Consider the following 20,373-nt stretch of genomic DNA (forward strand, 5'->3'; position numbering starts at 1 on the left):
GGGGTTTACAATTTCCTTTGCACGGCTGAGTGGAAGTTTAACACACAAAAGCAGCATCTCTAGTGCAGTCCTGTGGTAAAGAGGAGGGAGAGTGTCTGACTGAGGAATAATTTCTACAAGGGTGTGTGTATCAGTCTCACGTTCACATCCTACACACGCTTATTCTCTTCTAGAGCTCGCTTCTATGAAGGCCCTGAAGTAGTAGCAGACACTGGAGTTGTCCTTGATACAACTATGCGAGGAGGACGCCTGGGAGTCTTCTGCTTCTCCCAAGAGAACATTATCTGGTCAAACCTGCGTTATCGCTGCAACGGTGAGTTGGTTTTGAAAGTCAAATACAGACATTTTTGCCACTGTGCTTTCAAGATGTTAATTTGTTCTTGGACAGCCTAATGGGATGTCATGCAGTAGCTTATTCTATTTTTATTTCTGGTTCTGCTTCTAATCTATATTTGCTTTAATCTCATCCTCCTCAGACACCATTCCAGAAGACTATGAAACGTTTAGAGTTCAGCAAGACTAACGTCTGAGTTAAACATCTGTCCAGCCAAACTTGCTTTAAAAATCGTGCTCGGCTGCCCCACTATTGCGCTGGTATACTGTATAAAGAACTGTAAGTAACGTACCACTGCACTCTGCACAGCACCAAGTGTCAATGCATTATCTGGCATCTTTTCTACAACAGCAACTTTCTTTAAACGCTATGAAAACCCCTTGGAACGGCAGAGATGTAGACAGCAAGTGTGAATAGAAGCCTGTAAACACTAGTTCTCTATGCTACCTGGAAAAAGATGTGCTGAGAAGCTACCTGCAGTAGCTGGAATTGTTTGAGTAAGTTTAGCGTGGATGATTCCCAGGAATCTTTTCCCTACTCAAAGGCTCTCAAGTGTGAATGTTGTTCTCCTTTTCAAGACCTACTGCAAAGCAAACCCAGCACTAGTCTGAAAAGGACACAGAGAGCAGCCTATGTACAAGTTGCTCACAAAACATTAAAAAAAGCACTTTAAGGAGAGTATCTTTGTTCTGGAATGTTGGATAATAAATACTTGGAATGTTGGATAATAAATACTAGACTTCTCCTTGGTCACGTGCATGTTGCTTTTTCCTCTTCTGCAACTTTTTCCATAACAGATGTGTAACAGAGAAGCCCTCAAAAGCTGAAAGCAATAGTACTGCTAGAGAGCCCTCAGCTGAATTCATAATTTTGTTAGCAGTACAAATGCACAGGGCCACTTTTTCTTTCAGGAATCTCCCTCTGGTTAGACTGTCCTACCTGGTTCTTGTAAGTGGCAGTTAGTTTTAGAATGATAAATGAAAGCTTTATGCTTGATTTGTCCTATGACACCATGCCAGGACTCCCGCAAATAGACAGCTGAGGAATGGGGAAAACTGAAGCTGTTCGTATCATGGGTGCTCCCTTGAGCTGGGAACAGCAGACAAAGGGTTTCCCCAGTTGGTAACCTGGAAAGTCTTAAATCCTGCACTGCTGTAATCCCCAGTCACTTCCAGGTAAACAATAACCTAGCAGCATTCCAGTCTACCTGAAGAGACAACAAAAGCCAAACTTTGCAAGATGCTTCAGGTAAGCAGTTCATGGTAATTATACTGAAACTTGCTCGTGGTTTCAGGAGAGTTGCTCATGGTTTCATCAGAAAGGCAGCTCCTGTCAAATACTTCACCGTGCAGTTTTGCAAGCTAGTTAGAAGCTCCACTCTAGAACGAGGCCATATGATAAAAACTATTCACTGGATGTGCTGCTTCTGTTAAATGTTACCAAACAAGCAAGGTGTGAACACAACTCTCCCTCTCCTCTTGGCAAGAGGATGGCAAAAGCTGCACTTTACCAAGCGCAGGTCTCCACAGCTATGTGCATTTGAATTTCACATTCCGGAGGCAACAGTGTAAGCAGAGCTCTGCCGAAAGAAGACTAGTTTTGCTAACTGGCTTGTTTAGAGATGGTTCCCTTGCTGATCACAGCACTCAGGGAACATCTCCCTTCGCGGTTCTAAGACTGTCATGAAAACAGCCACTAAGTTTTCTTTCCCCAACAGGAAAAGAATGCAGATGAGGCACTCCAGAGTACAATATCCCCTACACAAAATGGCTTTAAGTACTGAAGGGACATTATATAGCTTGTAAGAAACTGATTCCAAAGTGGATATGGCCAGAGATGGTGTGTTTCTAAGCTGAAAGCTGAAATGAACTACCTTTCACTTACACTGATCACTGGAAAGTCACGTGCATTCACTCAGCCTTGCTGCAGATCGACTTAGTTACGCTTCACACAAAATACTCAACCAGAACGACAGCTTTCTCCCGAGCACACCTGTCCCTCAGGTCAGAATTCTGATTGCAGATGAACCTTTCCCACAGACAAGCGTGACACAGTATCAGAAAAAGATGAATTCCATTCAAAAGAGCTATGAAATAACTGCCCAAGTTGAGGGAGTTGGTCATTCTGTCCCAGCTGCCTTAGTATCGTACAACTTTTTTCATCACTGCCTCTACTTACCTCGATGACCAGCCTAATGCAAGATTTACTGCAGTGAAAGCTACACCCGGTTGTTAAAGCACCCGCGTATGACAATAATTAGGCAAGTCTGAACATTTACATGCTCATTTTCTCTTTCAAAAATGCAACAACTCCAACAGACAGGCTCTCCTTACCCCAGAAAGCTCTAAGACTATGCTGCAGTCCAGAAATGTGACCGAGGCTCTGACTGGAGAAAAGTTGAGACAGTCACCACACCGTCACCACGAGACTTTAGAACACAGGGAATACTTCTGGAGACAGCTCAAATTTTGTGATTTATCTCAGTGCTTTGCATCTTTTAGATCTGTCTGCAGTTTCCTCTTGAAGAGTAAGACAGAGGTCAGTTTTCATAGCTGTAAGAAGCCAGCTAACCAAAACAATTTGATGTTGCTGTTTCTTTATAAACACGAGCACTGAAAACACCAATATTTCAACACTGAAAACCACCAGTCAAAAAGCAAACAAACGACAAACAAAACTAAGAAAAAGCTAAGCAGCCAGAGACAAAAACATTTGAACTTTTATTACATTTCATTTACAAATAATGCAAAGATACAAAGACAAAAGCCTTCACACAAAAAAGAAAAGATCGAAAAGAATGTACATTTAGTTGAGCTGCTTTTTCACATCATTTCTCAGATTGCAAACACTTAAAGCCAACTTCAGTTTTCCACTTTACCTATAGAAAAACACAATAAATAAAACTTTTATGTCGCAGGGACAACTTTTCCAGAGTTCCTGTGCCACCAACGCTGTAGCTGAATATAGGATTGCATATATCAGTGAAATAATCCACAAATTATTTTAATAGAAAAAGTTTAGCTTGTAAAGAACAGTATATTATACTGTCTCTGAAAATGCATAAATCTGACATTTTTCCCCAAGCTCAATGAACTACATAAAGTTGTTTTTAGCTGCCAGTCTGTGAGAGAAGCTGCCAAAAGCAGCTGTATTTAATTTTATTAAAATCAAACTTTCCCTTCATGAGTACTAATACATTTAACTTCCACTTCTTCTACAAGGAATCCTTCCACAGATGGGGGCTCCGTTAAGGTCAGAAGTATCTAAATGTTCTAATTCCTCCCCCAAATCAAACCTCCATGTCTACTGACTTATTAGTTAATAGCTGACTGAAATACAATATTTTAATTACTACACTGTATAATGCTGACCGAAGATTGGTGGATGTGTATACGGTATATTTATACACACAGTTATCTTCTGACTGCGTCGATGCTCATGCCATGAATATTCAGGATCCGGTAAGTAAAGTTTCGTTTAAGCAAGCCCTACACCCCCTAACATTTTGCCCCATAAATATTATAACTTTTATATTCATCATCTACTCTGCAAGGACAGAAGCTTTACCTATTTATCTTCTCTATATTTAATGTCTTAGAAATTCCAAAATTGAGCCAAGCTTAATCCTTTCCTTTCAGACGGAGGCTTGTGACATTACACATCAGCAAGGATATTCGAGAACTGCTTGCTTTTCTTTCTTGACAAACAGCCAGAGCAGATTTTGTTGAATTAAAAAATTGCCCTTGGTGTGGTACAATTCAGCTCGATTTCTAGGAGCAAGTTTAAGCCTGTAAAACTTCTGAAGGAAATACTGACAACTCCACTGCTCCAGTTGCAGAAACCGGTTCTTAAATTAGATTTATAAACGGAGACCTTTCATCCCTTTTTTTTCTAAACCACAGTATAAAAAAGTTGGATTGAATAATCCATAGGACTTGTACAAATGAACTTTACATTGCACTGTACAGATACAGCAGTTCCAAAGGCAGAGTGAGGTACAGCACCCCGAGAGCAGGCGTCTCGTGGGAGCCAACAGCACGTACAAGCGCTTTTCCAGTACATCACCTTGTACTTCGCTCTTTCAACGATCCCAGCTCCGACTGCCTCCACATCCAAACCCCTGCCCTACTGTCACAGATTTAGTCGAGATTCGTTACAAATAAAACCCTCCTACCGCCAGCTGAAGCCTCACCCAAGGCTGCCCTTCACCGTTAACTCAATTATGACAATTTAAGCGTATTGAGGCAAAAACTTCTACTGCACGCTGAAGGGAAGAACGGAAGGGTGGATGAATCTGCACAGGTCTCAGACTAATCTTTAAAGATTTAGCAAAATTTGCATCTGGTAGAGGATCACACTCTCAGGGCAGAACATTTCCCTGTAACTCTACATTTTCCCAGTTAAAAATCTCAACCGCAATTAAAGACCTGTCAGCTTACTTGCAGAACAGGGCGCCCTTCGACAGATTTTAAAGCTTTATCTGCGTGAGGTTGTGACTACGTTCAGTACAGAAAATTTGAATGAATCGGAGCTTACAGTCGGGCAAATTTACATCCGATGTACGCGCTGTCCCGCAGCGGTTCCACTAGAGAGCTGTTCGGAGACCAGCGGCCTCAAAGCAACGCGACACACATCAATCCCCTCCTTTCCCTGCGCCACAAGGCATCCTCTCCTAAAGGAAGCGGTGAACGCCGGCTTTGGAGACGTTCAAAGTACGCGAGCAGTTCTGCTCCCGCAAACGCCCAGGCGTCAGGGCCTGGGAAGGTTCAACCCTCTGCAAACGACAAAAATGAGATCTGAACCGACTCTGTTCCGGAGAAGCGTCTCAGGAGCCTGTACGGTCTCCGACTCCGAGACTTGCATTTCTCCAGCAGAAGCACCAACTGTTTTGGTTTTGTCTCATTTTCAGAGACACTTTTGAAGCCGAGGGACACCTCCTTTGTTCATTAAGTGTGTTAATTCAAGGCTCAAATACAGCTTCCAGTTGAAGAACGTACATTTCAAGACAAGAGCAGGGAGGGAGATGCAGTCAGTCCCTCCGTTCACATGCTGAGAGCGTCCGTCGCAATCTCAGTTCTGTTTGTCCCGATTTATTTATTGAAGGATTTGCTAATGTCTAAGGTAGACCGGGAGATGAAATCTGGGTAAGATTGGAGTTGTTTAACTGCGTGCGCCCCCCAGCCTCTTAGGGTTTTGAAAACATTGGGCAGAAGAGTCAAATACCATCAGACAGCAACTGTCATCTGCCAGCATGTTCGACACCCGCCAGTTCCTAACCCAGCAAGGCCCACTTCACTCCGACTCATCCGCCACACAACACGAGGAAAAACACTATAGAACAAAAACTTGATCCGACACAGATTAAAAAAAACAACAATTTTAAGACCGACAGAAGCCACGCTAACACGAACATGCCTGTTCACTCAAAGTCAGAGCACGTCTGTCCAAGTTCCCTGCATTAACCCAGATTACGTTCCCTCCCTGGGAGGTTTCTGCTACACCGTTACCAGCAAACTGGCCCAAAAGCAGCTCAGGTCTTCTACTGCAATTAAAGCAAACCTCAAGCTCAGGTCTACACTAATCCAGAAAGCCACCATCGTTACTGAAAACCGATTTATTGAGGGGGAGGAATCCTTACACCAGCTCAGAAAACGCTGTCCCTTCTGCACATGGATAGAGCTGTTAATTTACAATGCAGCTATCGGAAATAGGTAATTAATGTTCCCATTGAGCAGACCAACTGCTCAAATTATTATTTTTAGGTTTGAGCTCAATAAAAGGAGACTAAAACCAGTGACAGATTAAACATCAACATGTCCACACTCCAAAACAAACCGCTGTAACACGTGCCCGTCTGCAGTGGCAGATCCCAGTTTCCTAAAAACTGAAAAGATAAGGATGGCAAGAAAACGTCATTTATCCCCAACGTTGTGCACTCCCATACGGGGCTCCTGCAAATACTATGATTAGTTTTTCTGTTGATAGCTTTACCACTCTTGCCTGAACACATCAGCAGCCACCAAGGGGAAATACTGTCTGCAAATTTAAAAAAAAAAAAAAATAAATAAAAACGAAGTAGCGGTATCTGGAAGTCGGTACAGGCTGAAGGCAGGCAAAATTAAGGAGTAAAATCGTCTAAACTGTCATCTCCATTTCCATCCTATCATCACGCTGTGAGAAAACGTCTGAAGTTCTGTCACTGTTTAGAGCGGTGTCTTGCCTGTGTGACGGCGGTGACAGAAATACCTACGGCAAGCAAAGCGTTTTGGAAAACACAGCGATACCGCACTGACAGGTCCCCGATAGCTGCTGCCGACTCCCGAGTCAGCGATTCCCGAGGCGTTTGCTTTTGTTCCAAGGACTAAAAGTTTTGCCGCAGCAGCAGGTTCTGCAGACGCTGCGCAGCAGGACAGCGCGACAGCTTCAGGGAGCGACTGCGTCTCCAGGAGCTCTCCCGTCCCTCCAAACCAAGAGCCAGCGTAAAGTCTCGGTGCGCCGAGTCAGCAGTTCTGATGCTCCCCTACCCTGCTGCACGACCACACCAAAGCTCTTCGGAAACCGGGACAAGCAGTCGGAGAAACTCAAAAGCGACCAGCTACCGACAGCCGAACTGATACTGGTAATCTGCTACCCAGGTCCGCCAGGTGTATCGTGACAGCAAATGGCTGGAGACGGGTCAAGAACCCTTAGCGTTTTTCCCTTTGTCTCTTAAAAAAAAAAAAAAAAGATGCGTCTCTTGCCACATGGGTTTTCTGCCCCAAATTATGTCACCTTAAAGCTGAACCAATTACTAAATTAAAACACAACCAACAAAACAGGACCTTCGTACACACCAGGAAACACCAACGTTAGATCACTGTGATTCTCCAGCAAGCAGAAAACGCACATCAGAAAATTCAACATGTAGCATTTACTTTATTCTCCTGTAGCTGCTTAACAGCAAAATTTAAAGTAAAAAGAACCAAGATAAAACAAAACAAATGCTATTTAGGCATTTCCCTGCCTACTATTTAGTTACAAGATGACACACACAACCTTAAAGAAGCAACAGGTTAAGCTGGTTACGAGGAGACAGCCGGGGTCAGAACACAAGTAGGGAAAAGCAGCTGCCCAACCGCCGACGCGATGGCACCATCTTCTCCGGAATCCAGCCGTGAGAGCCACCCGCTTCTCCCCACCGACACACGGCAACCGAGGGACCCGCCGCCGGCGCAGCCCCGCGGTTCCACACCCGAGACCGCGCCGACACGTGCAAAGCGCGTCACCGCGACCCTGTTCCCCGACAAAATACGTCGAGGCAGAACAGATTCCGCTCTGTGCTCGAAACCCGAGGCGGGAAGGATCTACATCTGCTCCGAACACCAAACTGCAGGCGGGAGCTCAAACTACCGGCGACAAGCAGAAGTGCCACACCGGGGACGTCTCCCCACCCACCGGCCTCGGCGGCCGCGCTGCATCTTAACCTGAAAAAAAGGGGTGCGGGCACCCGTTCTCGCTCTTTTCTCTTTGGTCTCGTTAGCCGTGACCTTCAGAAATCCCCAGCGCTCAGGCAGACGCTTCGTATTTCAAAAGCGGAAAACCTGCAACAGCTAAAAAGCAGCGGGACCTTCCCCAAAGCATCTGTGCTGCCCGTTTTGGGCGACGTTAGAACCCCAGAATAGTTTGGGTTTAGGTCACCTGCGAAGAGATTTTCACAGCTGCTCCAAAAGACGACCGTACTGAGTTTCTTTAACAGAAATCAGGACACGTACAGATGGATCTGAAAGGGTCAGACAAGGCTCTTCATACTCGCTACGTAATTACCGACGTCACATCGTCATGTAAGACTCGAATCACTTTTCAGACCGGCACTCCTCGCTACCTGCAGTTTATACGTTATGTAGCTGTGTTTTCTTTCTGGACAGATCCTCTCCGCTATGGATTTGCTTCCCTTTACGCTTTCTACTACGTAGCTTTCCGCAGCTGCCTCTATGGCAGCCACGAGTCAATTTACTGAAGAAAACAGTAAACGTATTTTACCCCTTTAGGCCTTTATTTTGATAAAATTGGTCAAGCCCACATAAGGCAATATACACCACAGTCAAAACCACCCCCCTCCCCCCCACAAAATAATAAAATAAATAACACAAATGAATATAGTACGTAATGTAGTGTTTTGTTTTGCAGTATAGAAATTCCACACAATGATTCTGTTTAAAAAGGTAAAAATGATTTATAATACACAGTTATAATGTCATCATGGTGCCCGCATAGAAAACTGACATGCAATCCATGCCTACACTGCGCAGTATAAATAATATGCAACTAAAAATACAAAGAACAGGAACACTACAAATTTATAATTTTTTTTTTTGCTTTTTTGTTTTTTAAAAAGAACAGACACACGTAACAAACGCTACCTGCGCTTTCACATTGCCATCACAGTGACGGGGGTTCCATTTTTCAGAGGAATAAACGCTTTTTTTTCTCCTGAAAGCACAGCGTACATTGTAACCTACGGGATGATGAGGGGGCTTTCCTCTTCCTTCTTGTACAGAGGGGGTTTCCAGGGCGAGTACCATGCTCATTAAGGGACAGATCTCAAGCCTTAATTATTGTTTCTACAGAAATCCAAGCTTTTACAAGCAAGCACAGCCAAGACCTTATTTTTGAGGGAAGTTTAAACGATTCTGCAAGTTATCAGACGCTGCTTTTATGCAAACTCAGAGGGCAGCTCTTTCTTTTCATCCATAAGCGTTCTTGTTGCATGGGTTCGCACCAGCGTTCTCAGGCACACTTGTTAAAAAAATTAATTAAATTTAAAATAAGGTAATAAATCGTACGAATAATTAACAATTTCTTAAATTAATTTGCAGCCTCTTTCTGGAAACCTTTTCCCTCTTGGGGAAAAAAAAAAAAAGGGAAAGAAAAAAAAAATCCGAGGTTGTCTGTACAGGAAAGGTTTTGCACAGTTAAAGATCGCTGGCGAAGTGTTCACTGACATGCAGAAGCAGTAGTGAGCCGACAGGTTCGGTGCTGCCCGCGGTCAGTCACGCATGCGGCAAGAGAGTGACCTTAACTCGGCCTGTGCAGATTCATTTGAAAGAGAATGCAGAATACTATGTACAATGAAAAGAGCCTCCCCCCGCCCCGACCTGCGCTGCAATGAACAGCAGAAGTTCTGGTTTTCTTTTGAAAATCACAGTATTTTATACACTGAAGGTTTATTCCTATTGTTTCCCCATTGTATTGGCAAATGCAACAGTCTAGCTTGGGAACTTTTTAATATATATATATATATATATATAAAAAACACATGTTGTAGGGAGGGGGTAGGGTTCACTCAGCAGGTATGTTTGGACAGTAACCCTTTGAGACACCAGACAGCTTCAACATCATTTAACTCAAAAAGTTATAAATAATACTACTTTTTTTTTTTTTGCTAAGTAATCCTTTTTTCTTTCCGCTGTTCTTTCTGCTCTCCTCTGTCCCTGGACGGGAAGGGCCAGCCGCTCCCAACAGCTCTCACCTTACATACAAAATTTAAAATGAAAACGGTACTAATAAATTTTCAAATAAAATCGGATTACTTGTTCCGAAAACACTGGGGATCTGCTCCATGTTTACACTTGACAACTTAATAGACTGTTCTTGCTTTAAGATCAGCCTTATGCATACACACATTACAAAAACATAAATTTTCAGGGGAGAGGGAGAGAAAAATCCCTCTCGAAGTGCAGCTCCTACATGATGCTGTCAGGAAAGCGGCCTCCCGGGAAGCAAAATGCAAGAGCCGTTGGAATAACTGCTCCGGTTCTCAAAGGGTCGGTACTAAAAGCAGCTTTTGCCTGCCCACTACCGGGGCTTACGAGATGAAGCACATCTTGTCATACACAGCCGTCATCTGCTTCCCACGATGACTTCATCTTACTCCTTCCCACTCCCAAAGCACCCTTCACCATTTGCCCCGCACGAAAGGAACAAAAACCTGGACTTCTCTCAACTAGATGGTCCCTAATTTTGACAGTTGCATCCAGACGTGTTATTTTTAAATTAAGGCCATTTTAAATGTCTACTTACAAGTCTAATAAACAAGATCTCTTATATACACATGTAGTTTAAAAAAAATTAGAAGGTAGCATTTAGCAACAGCTCCCTGTAAAAGTCTCCAGTGAGGAATCTCATCTCCTACTTGGATGCTTCATTCTGAAGTGACTCTGGTTTTAAAAAAATAGATCACAAACAAGAATTTACATGCATGAGAGTCATTCGAACGAGAGCATGATACAGACAGAAATCCCATCAAGGAACTACGTGAACTTCAAGAAGCATATTCAACTCACACTGTACCTGTGGCTGTTTCAAAGCAAAGGACTCCGAGTCACCTGTGCCCAAATTACTCCTGTTCTTTTAGGGTATCCTCCTGTTCGAAGCTACCTTTTTTTTCCCCTCCTTAAATTGAAAAAGCATTAGCAATCTGAAATAAGCAGACACCAGGAGTTAACACGTGCTACTGGGCTTAAATCCTGACAAAAAACATTTTCAACAAAGATGCAGGATAACCTTTCAATTGCGTGGGAAGGAACAAAAAAGACACACGTAAGCTAACAGATCGAAAGAAAAAACATTTTTAGTGCAAATGGTCAACTAATGGCACAAACGTGAGCAAACACGCACTCAGATTAGAGAGATCCCAACAACGATTCTGCTCAGCAGTGTTTGCGTGAATCTCAGGACGGCGTCCCACCGATTTCTGGAAGCACACAGAAACCTAGTATAACTCATTAAGAGCAGTCTCGCTCCTCTGCAGACCTTCATTCTCACCTGCTGAAAACAGCAAGGAGAATCTTTCTCGAGGGGAATAGGATGGGGAGAAGTGCTGAGGGTTTTTTGCTTGAAAGTCATGACAGCTGAGAAAGAGCGGACACGTTTTTAGACAGAAAGCAAATCCAGCTGATGCAGACCGAGTTGAAAGAGAGCAGATGTGGAACTACCACGGCAGAGGTGGGGAATCAACAAAGCACAACTCATCTTGAAATGAAAACTAAAATGGCTCTTTTATTGAGGCTGTATTTAACAAAAATAGATGTGGATGTTCAACCCCTACTGCATGGAAGTGCTTTCCTCTAGCAGGTATTCCGTTCATCTCACATTCAGGGTGTTAGGCGCAATGTAATTTTTAATTTGTTAATAAGATTCAAAATAATGTTAATTTGTAACTTCTACTGAAGAGAAGGGTCCTGTACTTACACATTCTGTTACTGTGCAGATTATAGTGTAACGAAGACAACGTTTTAACAGTGCCCTTGGCAATTAATGTAAGCCTGTCGGGCTCTTGATAAAATTTTTAAATGCGTTTTCCAAATTTGATAAGAATCCCAAGTGCAGAGATCTGGGAATCACCATCAATTCAGCCATGACATTTAAGTGAAACCACCAATTTGGAGTCAATGGGTGGTCTGGGGGGTTTTTTTAATCTGCCATTGATAAAGTGTCATTCACCAGTCTGTTATACTGCAGCACAGAATATTAACAAGGACTAACAGAAATAGTCTATTACAAATTTAACAGAATCTCAACCTGTTCGAGGATACAGTACTATTCACTGTGGAGCAAGCTATTTTTTCCCCAGGGTGAAAGAAGGAATGTCTAAGTTCCTGCCACCCTATTTCAACTGTATAAAAGGAAAACATCTAGACTTGCCTTAGGCTTCCTTACTTCTGCTCAACATCTGTTTAAAATTCCAGTTAGTTAAAAATACCTATATATATATAATATATATAATATATTTCTGGAATAAAAACACAAAAAAGATGTACTGTACAAGTATTATGTAGAGTGCTTCAACTGGCTGTATGTAGTTTAGATACTTTCCTAATATCCAAATACTTAAATAAAAAAACCAAAAAGATCATAAATAATGGTAACAGAATAAGTAATGAATAAGAATAAAAAATAAAAAAAGTCATCATGATTTGAACCAGGCATTGCTATAGAAATGCCCTTCCTGTTGCCCAGGAATCTCTCAAAGTAACATTAGAAATATGCTCTGCAAGTTAGTCTCCTATATTCTTTTAGCTGCTTTAAAAATGTTCTGATCCTTCCTCCATGCTAATCAAGTAATGAATTATAGTACTTTTTTGTGTGCTCAGAAATGCGCTATATATATGTATACATATATATATAAATATATATATTACATATATATTTAAAAAAAAAAAAAAAAAAAAAGCTTTGAAAATAGTGTTTACAGTCGCCTTTTTTGACTAGCCGGCTACAAAAGGCCATTGGGCTGCCGGGCTGCTTTTCCGCTTTGCCAAGTACGCGAGTTTGCTCAGGGCACGAGAAGAGGCAGTGGGTGCAGGACGACAGTCAAGGAAACAAACCTGAAAACAAACATGGCATATCGATAAAGGAAGAAGCGTTTTACTCTACGAAGCAGCTGTCACAAAGCAGAGTCAAAACCGCCGAAGCTCCCCCAGCCCCTCCCAGAGGGTGGCAATGCAGAGATTTGCTTTTGAATCAGTGGGGGGAGAGAAGGGGGGGGGGCATAGTCGGCGCTTCCCCCTCCCCATCTCAAACAGCAGCCAACGATTTGGTACGTTAGAAAGAAATCTCTTTACCCTTGGCTCTGAACCTTCCTCGCCTGCCCAAAACCACCCCCTTTCTAGTGCAAAGGATAAATTGACAACTTAACGCTGGAGCTTTGGTGGGGGGAAGGGGGTGGCTCTGGAGAGGAAAAGGCTGATGGAAACTCCTTACTCATTAATGGCAATGAGCGGATAAGGGGTGAAATACGGCGCGACAGGGAGTAGGGGTCTGCAGCGCTGCAAGCTTAGAACGACAAGCTTTACTCATTGTACATGTTGTACAGGACAGAGCTGCTGCTCTCAGCAACTCCTGTTCTGACACGACTGACCCACTGGACTCTCGAGTTCGGCTGGGCTCCAGGAACAAGCGTCGTTCCCACGCTCCTGGTGTCCACGCTTCACAGCCGGTCCATCCTGAACGTGTCCTCTGTGGCGGGGTCAGTGAGGACCATGTCTGGGTCATTCAGCATGTGCAGTCCATCCAAGGTTAAAGGGTCAATTTTGAGTTCATCCAGAGGGAACTGGGAATCCGTATCAAAGCTGACGTCGCCCACTCCTGCCAAAGAGCTGGTCAGTTCTTTTGATAAGCTGGGAGGAGACTCTCCTGTCACTGCAGGGAAGAGGAAGAGAAGGGTGTCGGTAGGACTTAGCAAATACATATTTGCCAGGCAGACGAGTCATAAAACAGCTTGCAAAAATTCCAGAATCATTTATTGAACTAAGGCTGAAGTTCAGACGAGAAACGTCTATCCTCATTTCCAGCTGGATGAATTACAGACTTGTCAGAGCATCTCAAAACCGTCATAATGACCTAACACAAAGCAAAATTAATGTATGTGTATTTGGGGGCCACAAAGTGGTGTCACTTGAGTCTCTTTTCTCTCTCTTAGGTGTAGGAGGAATAACCTTAATTTACGTGATCCTAATCAGCATGAGTCCTTGGCTGAAATACAGACTGAACTACAGCTTTCTCAGTGGCCTGTGCAGAAATTGTTTCCAAACGCCCAACCATGACCAGATTCGCTACCATATGTGACACTAAAAAATCCTTTGTTGGCAAGCTCGAACAGAGAAGCAGCAGCAGAAGTTTGGCTTTCACAGCTTCTCCCTCGCTGTGGTGGAGGACCCAGTAAATTCAGAGGCAGGGAGTGTCTGTAAGACAATTAGTGCTGCCATTGCAGCTCTACCTGTTTGCTGGGATTAAACAAGAGCCGTCAGGCTCCCCAGCATCCGGGAAATACACCACACTGGTAACACCAACGTTTACACAAGGTGAAACAAAACCTTCAAAGGCAACAATACCCCTTTCCTTTCTTGGCTTGAAGTGAGCCATTGCTTGATGAAGAGAAACACCGACACCAGAGTAGTTTTGCTTGTTGGTTAAGTCTGTGATTTTCTTACCTGTAAGAATGATGTTGGGGATGTTTCCATGGCTGGAGTAATTCAGCTGCTGCGAGTCCTGCAAGCTGCCATGACTGCCGGTAAGTCCCATCATGGCTGCCTGGGAGTAGTTAAGGGTGGAACAAGGGCTGTACAGGCTGTTGGAACTAATGGCGTTTTCTATCATATTAAACTGTTCAAGCTGAAGACCAAGGCACAAAGGAATTATTACTTCTAACCATCAGGAAATACAGCAAAACAACTTACAAAGCTCAAGTATGGGAAGTAACATTGAAAGAGACAGGCAAACAAATTCATCTTTAGGTTTCGTTGATCAAAATATGGTCTATTTTCAGTTAACTTTCCGGAATAGTTTACTGCCAAATTCAGAGTGCAGGGGAATGAAGAGAGGGTGGATGCAAAAATAAAATTGTTGCTTTTGATATCGTAAGAACAAAAGAAAAGGTAGCTTTAAAACAAATTAAAAAACCCTCATAATTCATGCTACTAACTCAGGTATCTGCCCATCAAGCATTGCCTCTCAGAAGCCATCTCATTTTTTCCTGCTACCAGAGCATATTTCACAGTTGAATAAATCAATGCGCTGGTTGGCCAAACTAACGAAGGCACGGGCCTGCTTGCTAGGTTTTGGTACTGTGCACGAGTTGTTTGCCAAATTCAGGAGTAAATATTGTTACCACCTACAGGTGAATCCTTCTCAAATGCAACTATGGCCAGAAGTGGGGGTTTTAAAATCTATTTTCGTTATTTTTAATCCAATAAAGTTGGCAGAACACCTTTAAAAAACATCTACTACAATGGCTAAGAGGGACGAAGGGGAAGGGGGGAGGGGGGAAAACAAAAAAAACAAACAACAAAAAAAAACCAGAATAAAAGAAATCCCCAAGTACTGCAAACTAAAAATAACAGAAGTAAAACTATATGGACAAAATGTGATCTCACATAAAATAATCAGAAGTTGATCTATATTTATTTTAAGCTGAAAGTGGCCGAAATATAGCTGAAAATCTGAGATGAATTTGCTCACCTGATGGGATAGGGCATTAGCCTGCCTAGCTGTCATCTGCTGATCATAATAGGAGTCACCAAATACACTCCCCAGAATGGAAGAATGCTGAAAACAAAACAGAGTCTTTATGGTGCAAAAATCTCACAAACAGATGTACCCACGGTGTGCAAGTGACTCGAGCCTTCCAACCGATTTGTCTCGAAGTTAGTTAGCCCTTTATTATTAACCACCACTAACCATCAGCAAATTCATAAAACATTCAGTATTTCCCTCCAACACACAAATCCTTCTTCCATGTTACGCTGCCTTCTGGTAAGCACAAAAATACAGTCAAGTAAACCAAACAAACTTCCTCACAGAGGACATACAACATATAAAACTTCTGATTTATGAAACAGACAAGTGCGCTAGGTAACACAAGAAAAAAAAAAAATCACTCTACAACTTCCTCTTTTTTGTGAACTTTTTTTTTGGGTGAAAGACAAAACCCATACAGAAGTAAACTGCACGTTAAAACAAAATGCAATGCAAAGCTGATCACCAGCTTGCAGGTAGTGACTAGCTAACAGCCTCTGCAACCTCGTGTTCACAGAACAGCCAGCTTCACTGAGACAACAACATGCCAAAACAAAACTGACATTTTAAAGTCATGTCACTTTAGCTGCAGATCAGAAAAGTTAACGAGAAAGCCCGGTAAAGCATGTTATCAGCAGTTCGAAGGCAAGAATCTCAGGAGGAACTCTTCAGCCTTGCTAATTTTACTGTCCCCTCTAGCACGACAAGCATTTATCAGTTATTCTCCATCATTTATCAATTATTCTAAAGGTGATCAAGAATCTGAGGTCAATGTTTTCATACTATTCGATACTGTCCCAAAGAATTGCCAGATATAAAAGAAATCACAGCTAGATCACTACTTATTTAAAACTGTCACAAATTCTGATACTCCAGCTGAAAAACCCCCACATCTGTTGACAAAGAGAGCACCTATAAAAGACAGTGTCTATAAAAGACAATTTGCATGGAGAGTTTGTATCACTCTTGGGGAAAAAAAAAAAAAATCAATACCTTGCGTAGCATTTTCCAGCTGGTTTATCTATATACTAAAAGAGGAAGGCTACAAATTTTCTCCTTAAAAACCTAAGCAGCACATGAAATTAAGCAAAAGCCTAGGAAATATCAGAACAGAGTTACACCAGCCACCACAGTTAAAAGCACTGAACACAGCCAAAGATTCTCAGAAAACCACCAGATGTCCACAACAGTGAACACAAGAATTTCAGCAAACATCACCTTTTAAACATTCTCCCTCCTACATCAGTAGCATATCTCAGCGCAGCTTATTTGCAGGTTGCATGCAAGGAAAAGAACGGAAGTTTTGTATTTAAAAAAAACACCAAAACCTAAATTGCCCACAACCTCCATGAGAGGGGACTATCAGGAAAGAAGCAACAATATATTCTTTTTAAAGCAAACAAAAACCTTCCCACCTTCAGCCAGAATCCTCGGCTATGACATTATATGGACGCTTTTGGATAAATGTAGCATCAAGGGAGGAATTCACAGCCTGAGAACGAGACTCCGTGGGGGAAGGTGGCTGAAAGTTCAGCACATGCTGTGCGTGCTATAAAATTCCTTGCTGAGCAGATCCTGTATGATCCAAGAACTGCTCCAAGCATCACCGCAAAGCACTTTCCACCGGCTGCATGCGAAGGTGCGGGTACAATTTGAATGCACTTGGAGAAGAGAGAAATTTGCTGCAGAACAGCGCGGCTGGATAACGTCAGAACACTGGAAACACAAGCCTTACAGACCTCCACAGTGCTGCGTTTTAAAGTATGGTACGGGCAGAGTCAGAAAAGGTAGTAGACAACTGCCTCCAAATCTTTGTCAGAGAAGATCTTAACAGTAACTTCTCAGTAAGAAATGGTTTAACTAAATGAAGCCAGCCCATCCTTCAGACTGATTAAATAGAGCCTGAGCCAAGAATAGAGTTTTATGGACAAAAATAAGATTTCAATTCACTTTCCTGGGCATTTATGATCTGTTACAGCAATGACCACAGAACAGTAATGACATCTTTGCAGTGTAACACCCTACTCAATGCCCTCCTTAGAAGCAGGCAAAAATGGTTGTAATTGGAACCAGTCTTCCAATTTATCATCTGGTCCTCAAAACTACGGTGGCTGCTGTATCCCCTGCATGACACAGGGCTACAAGGAAGTTATCAAACATCAAAAGCAAAAGCCACATTATACCTGATAAGAGAAAAAGCAAAGCACTACTTAAATAAAAAAACACAGACTTTTCTTTAAACTACTGACATCCTACTTGCTGCCCAGTCACACTTTGATCAACTACTCAAACTCCACATTATTCAATCTGCTACATGCCTTATTTTTTTCTTAAAAAAAAAAAAAAAAAAAAAGAGTCAGAGCATAGAGCTAACTCAGGGAAGCAGATCAGGACCAGCCAAGCTTAACTCTATCACAGGAAAATCATTCCCATCTTAAGTGGCAGGCATGGCTTCAAAACTGTGTGATGTTTTATAACAATTTCTAATGAAAAATTTGCGCTTCCGGATGTCACATACTCGACATGAATCAAAGCCAGTTTGGACTGGCCCTAGAAATACAATCGCAATTCAAGAGCTCCAAAGAGAATCAAGGTATTTTTTTCCTTTAACTTCTGACATGTCATTTTTACAGGAGCTTTTCAGAAGTAGGGCAAAACCTAAAATCTTTGCATTCCACTATGCATTGTTCCCATCCTAAAAAGTTTGGGTAACATGAAAAATAATAAACAGGAGACCAAAATCTATTTGTGCAAGTCTACATTAGTAACTCCTAACAAAACATACAAGCCCGTATTTATTCCTCAGCTCTGAAGTATACCAGTTACTACATCTGTAAGCACTGAAACTCCCAAAGGAAATCAACTGGAAATGTCATTACTTCAACACTTCAGAGTCCTAGAATAATTTATCGACAACTCTGTGAAAAACATCTTGCTAACACCATCTCCTCCAGAAACACTAGATGAGGTCTGTTTTGTCAACAGTACATCTTCTTGGGTTAATGATGTGGTGACTGCAAGAAAAGAAAAAAGCCCAAACCACAAAACCCCTGGCTTAAATTATTAATCTAAAAATACATACCATATTATCCAGTATACAGCCATTCTACTTTAAAAAGCAGATTTCTATCTAATTGGAACAGTATGCCAGGTGTTAGAGGAGAAAAGCAAAGTAGTAATAAACAAGCCATTGTCAATGAAAAGCCATGCAAACACAAAGCTGAGAACTACAAGCAGAGCTTTTCAATTCGTGTTTGAACAGGAAGACCTTCATATAACAAACACACATCCAAAACACAATAGCAAATAGATTTGGAGATGTGGAAAGATGAAAAATAACTTCTGGTGAATGAACCGTATGTGATAAAAATCAAACCACAGATTTCTATGTTTAGAGCACGTCACTCATCATACTGATACGCTGCAGAACGATTTAACCTAAAATTAATCAGAGAAACGGGAGCAAGTGGAAGACGCCTACCCGGTCACACCCACTTTATTCCACTCTTGTCAGCCAGTGCCAGACTGCTCCACAATGGGCATATTCTGCTGTTGGAACCAATCTGCCTTTACTCTTGGCAGATTACCCTACAGTCTAACGGATCCTGCTATTTGGGAGCTGCCCTCATAATCACAACCAACCCAAATTTTTCTTCCGAACTGTTTTTTCTTCCCCCATTGCTTCTCTCCATGCTTACTATTTGCAGCCTTAAGAGGTCCCCCACCACAGATAGCTCGCTCGCCACTACTAGCTTCTGGTTCATTGATGAAGGCAGGAAAGCTGTCTCATTTTTAAGTTAGCAAAAATAAAGAATTGTGTGGGTATTTTTAAGAGGCCAATACTAAAGCAAGCAGTATTAATAAACCCTCTTCCTTTCACACAGAGTCATGGTGTCCCACTTGAGAATAGCAAAACCTAAGCAAGACTTTACAGGATAAAACAGGCCCAGCTGGAAAAATTATAGTCAAGCATGTGCTCCACTGGGGAGTGCTTGCTGCACTCCAGTACTTTGGACTGACCAGTGGCAACAAGTCTGTGGACAAAACCAAGAAAGAGTTATTGAGAAGTCAAGGGGAAAAGAAAATCAACACAAAAAATCAAAATTGGATGCACCACCCAAATGAGAACTGGACCTGAGAATTTGCAGCAAGACTGGCAACAGCTTTGCTCTACGTGACAGCCTAGAGGAGTAAGTTTTGCTTGTTTTCTTTGAGCCACACACAGAACACAGCAGAACTGGCAGAAGCAGGCAGAAGAGAGAGAAGTTAAGAAGCAATTAAGCAAGGGTTAAGAAAATCCAGACAGTCCTGACACTCGGATCTATTACTGAGCTTACCAGTGACCTGTCTCTGGCTAATGGCAAGGAGAGACGAAGCTTCTGCTTTGGAACCATGAAGGGGCAGCACTTATTTAGATACGATCCTCCTTACAGCCTTAAACGTTAAATGATGAAACAGAAAATGTATTTTCAGACTCTGTTGTGATGCTCTGTAAGAACTTCCTGCACCTCATTTCTACAGGTGGGATTTAGGAAAAGGGCAGCCATACGGAGCTATTTTAGCAGCATCAGCTTATTTCTGTATGGAAAATGCGCTCACTCCCTTACATTAGGGGCACCCCCAAAGACTGCTTTGCTTTTAACTGTCTTGCTGCTGGCAGATAAAAAGTCCCCTTGTCAGGTTTACACACACCCCAATCTATGACTTGCATATAGGACATGTGAATGTATGAGTATATACATACACAGGAAGAAAAACCAGCTAACATGCAAGAAAGCCTGTTTAGTAACCCATTACTTGCAAGCCACAAGATACAGTTGCTAATTTCAAGAGCATTTTCTTCAGTGTTTTCTTTCAAAGTGTATTGTTCCCACGTAAAAAAAATGTCTTGATGTAAATGTATTCAGCCACACAAGGGATATTTAGTGCCACAGGAGTTATCCTGCTGCAGAAGGCACTTAAGTTTCCCTCTCTCTCTCCCCTGC

The 20,373-nt window shown here is 42.3% G+C and overlaps 2 protein-coding genes across 9 annotated transcripts in view; one reads left to right on the forward strand and one right to left on the reverse strand.

Moving 5' to 3' along the window:
* LOC115349574 (cartilage oligomeric matrix protein) overlaps positions 1–1,083 on the forward strand; it is a 37,451-nt gene extending 36,368 nt beyond the window's left edge. The window contains exons 22-23 of the mRNA XM_030034047.2: positions 174–313; positions 477–1,083. Of these exons, the coding sequence (XP_029889907.1) occupies positions 174–313; positions 477–523 (187 nt within the window). The 3' untranslated portion in view covers positions 524–1,083. The remainder of the gene's footprint in view (positions 1–173; positions 314–476) is intronic.
* A 1,952-nt stretch (positions 1,084–3,035) lies between these two features.
* The window catches only part of CRTC1 (CREB regulated transcription coactivator 1), a 53,211-nt gene continuing 35,873 nt past the window's right edge, over positions 3,036–20,373 (reverse strand). For 4 of the 8 annotated variants that reach the window (XM_030034058.2, XM_030034061.2, XM_030034057.2 and 1 more), the window contains 3 exons: positions 15,332–15,418; positions 14,305–14,485; positions 3,036–13,513 (listed from right to left, as the gene is read on the reverse strand). In XM_030034058.2, coding sequence (XP_029889918.1) covers positions 13,302–13,513; positions 14,305–14,485; positions 15,332–15,418 — 480 coding nt within the window. In that variant the 3' untranslated portion in view covers positions 3,036–13,301. The remainder of the gene's footprint in view (positions 13,514–14,304; positions 14,486–15,331; positions 15,419–20,373) is intronic. The other 4 variants (XM_030034063.2, XM_030034060.2, XM_030034059.2 and 1 more) reach the window with 3 other exon arrangements.

This window comes from Aquila chrysaetos, chromosome 12 (assembly GCF_900496995.4).
Source record: "Aquila chrysaetos chrysaetos chromosome 12, bAquChr1.4, whole genome shotgun sequence".
Taxonomy (NCBI): domain Eukaryota; kingdom Metazoa; phylum Chordata; class Aves; order Accipitriformes; family Accipitridae; genus Aquila; species Aquila chrysaetos.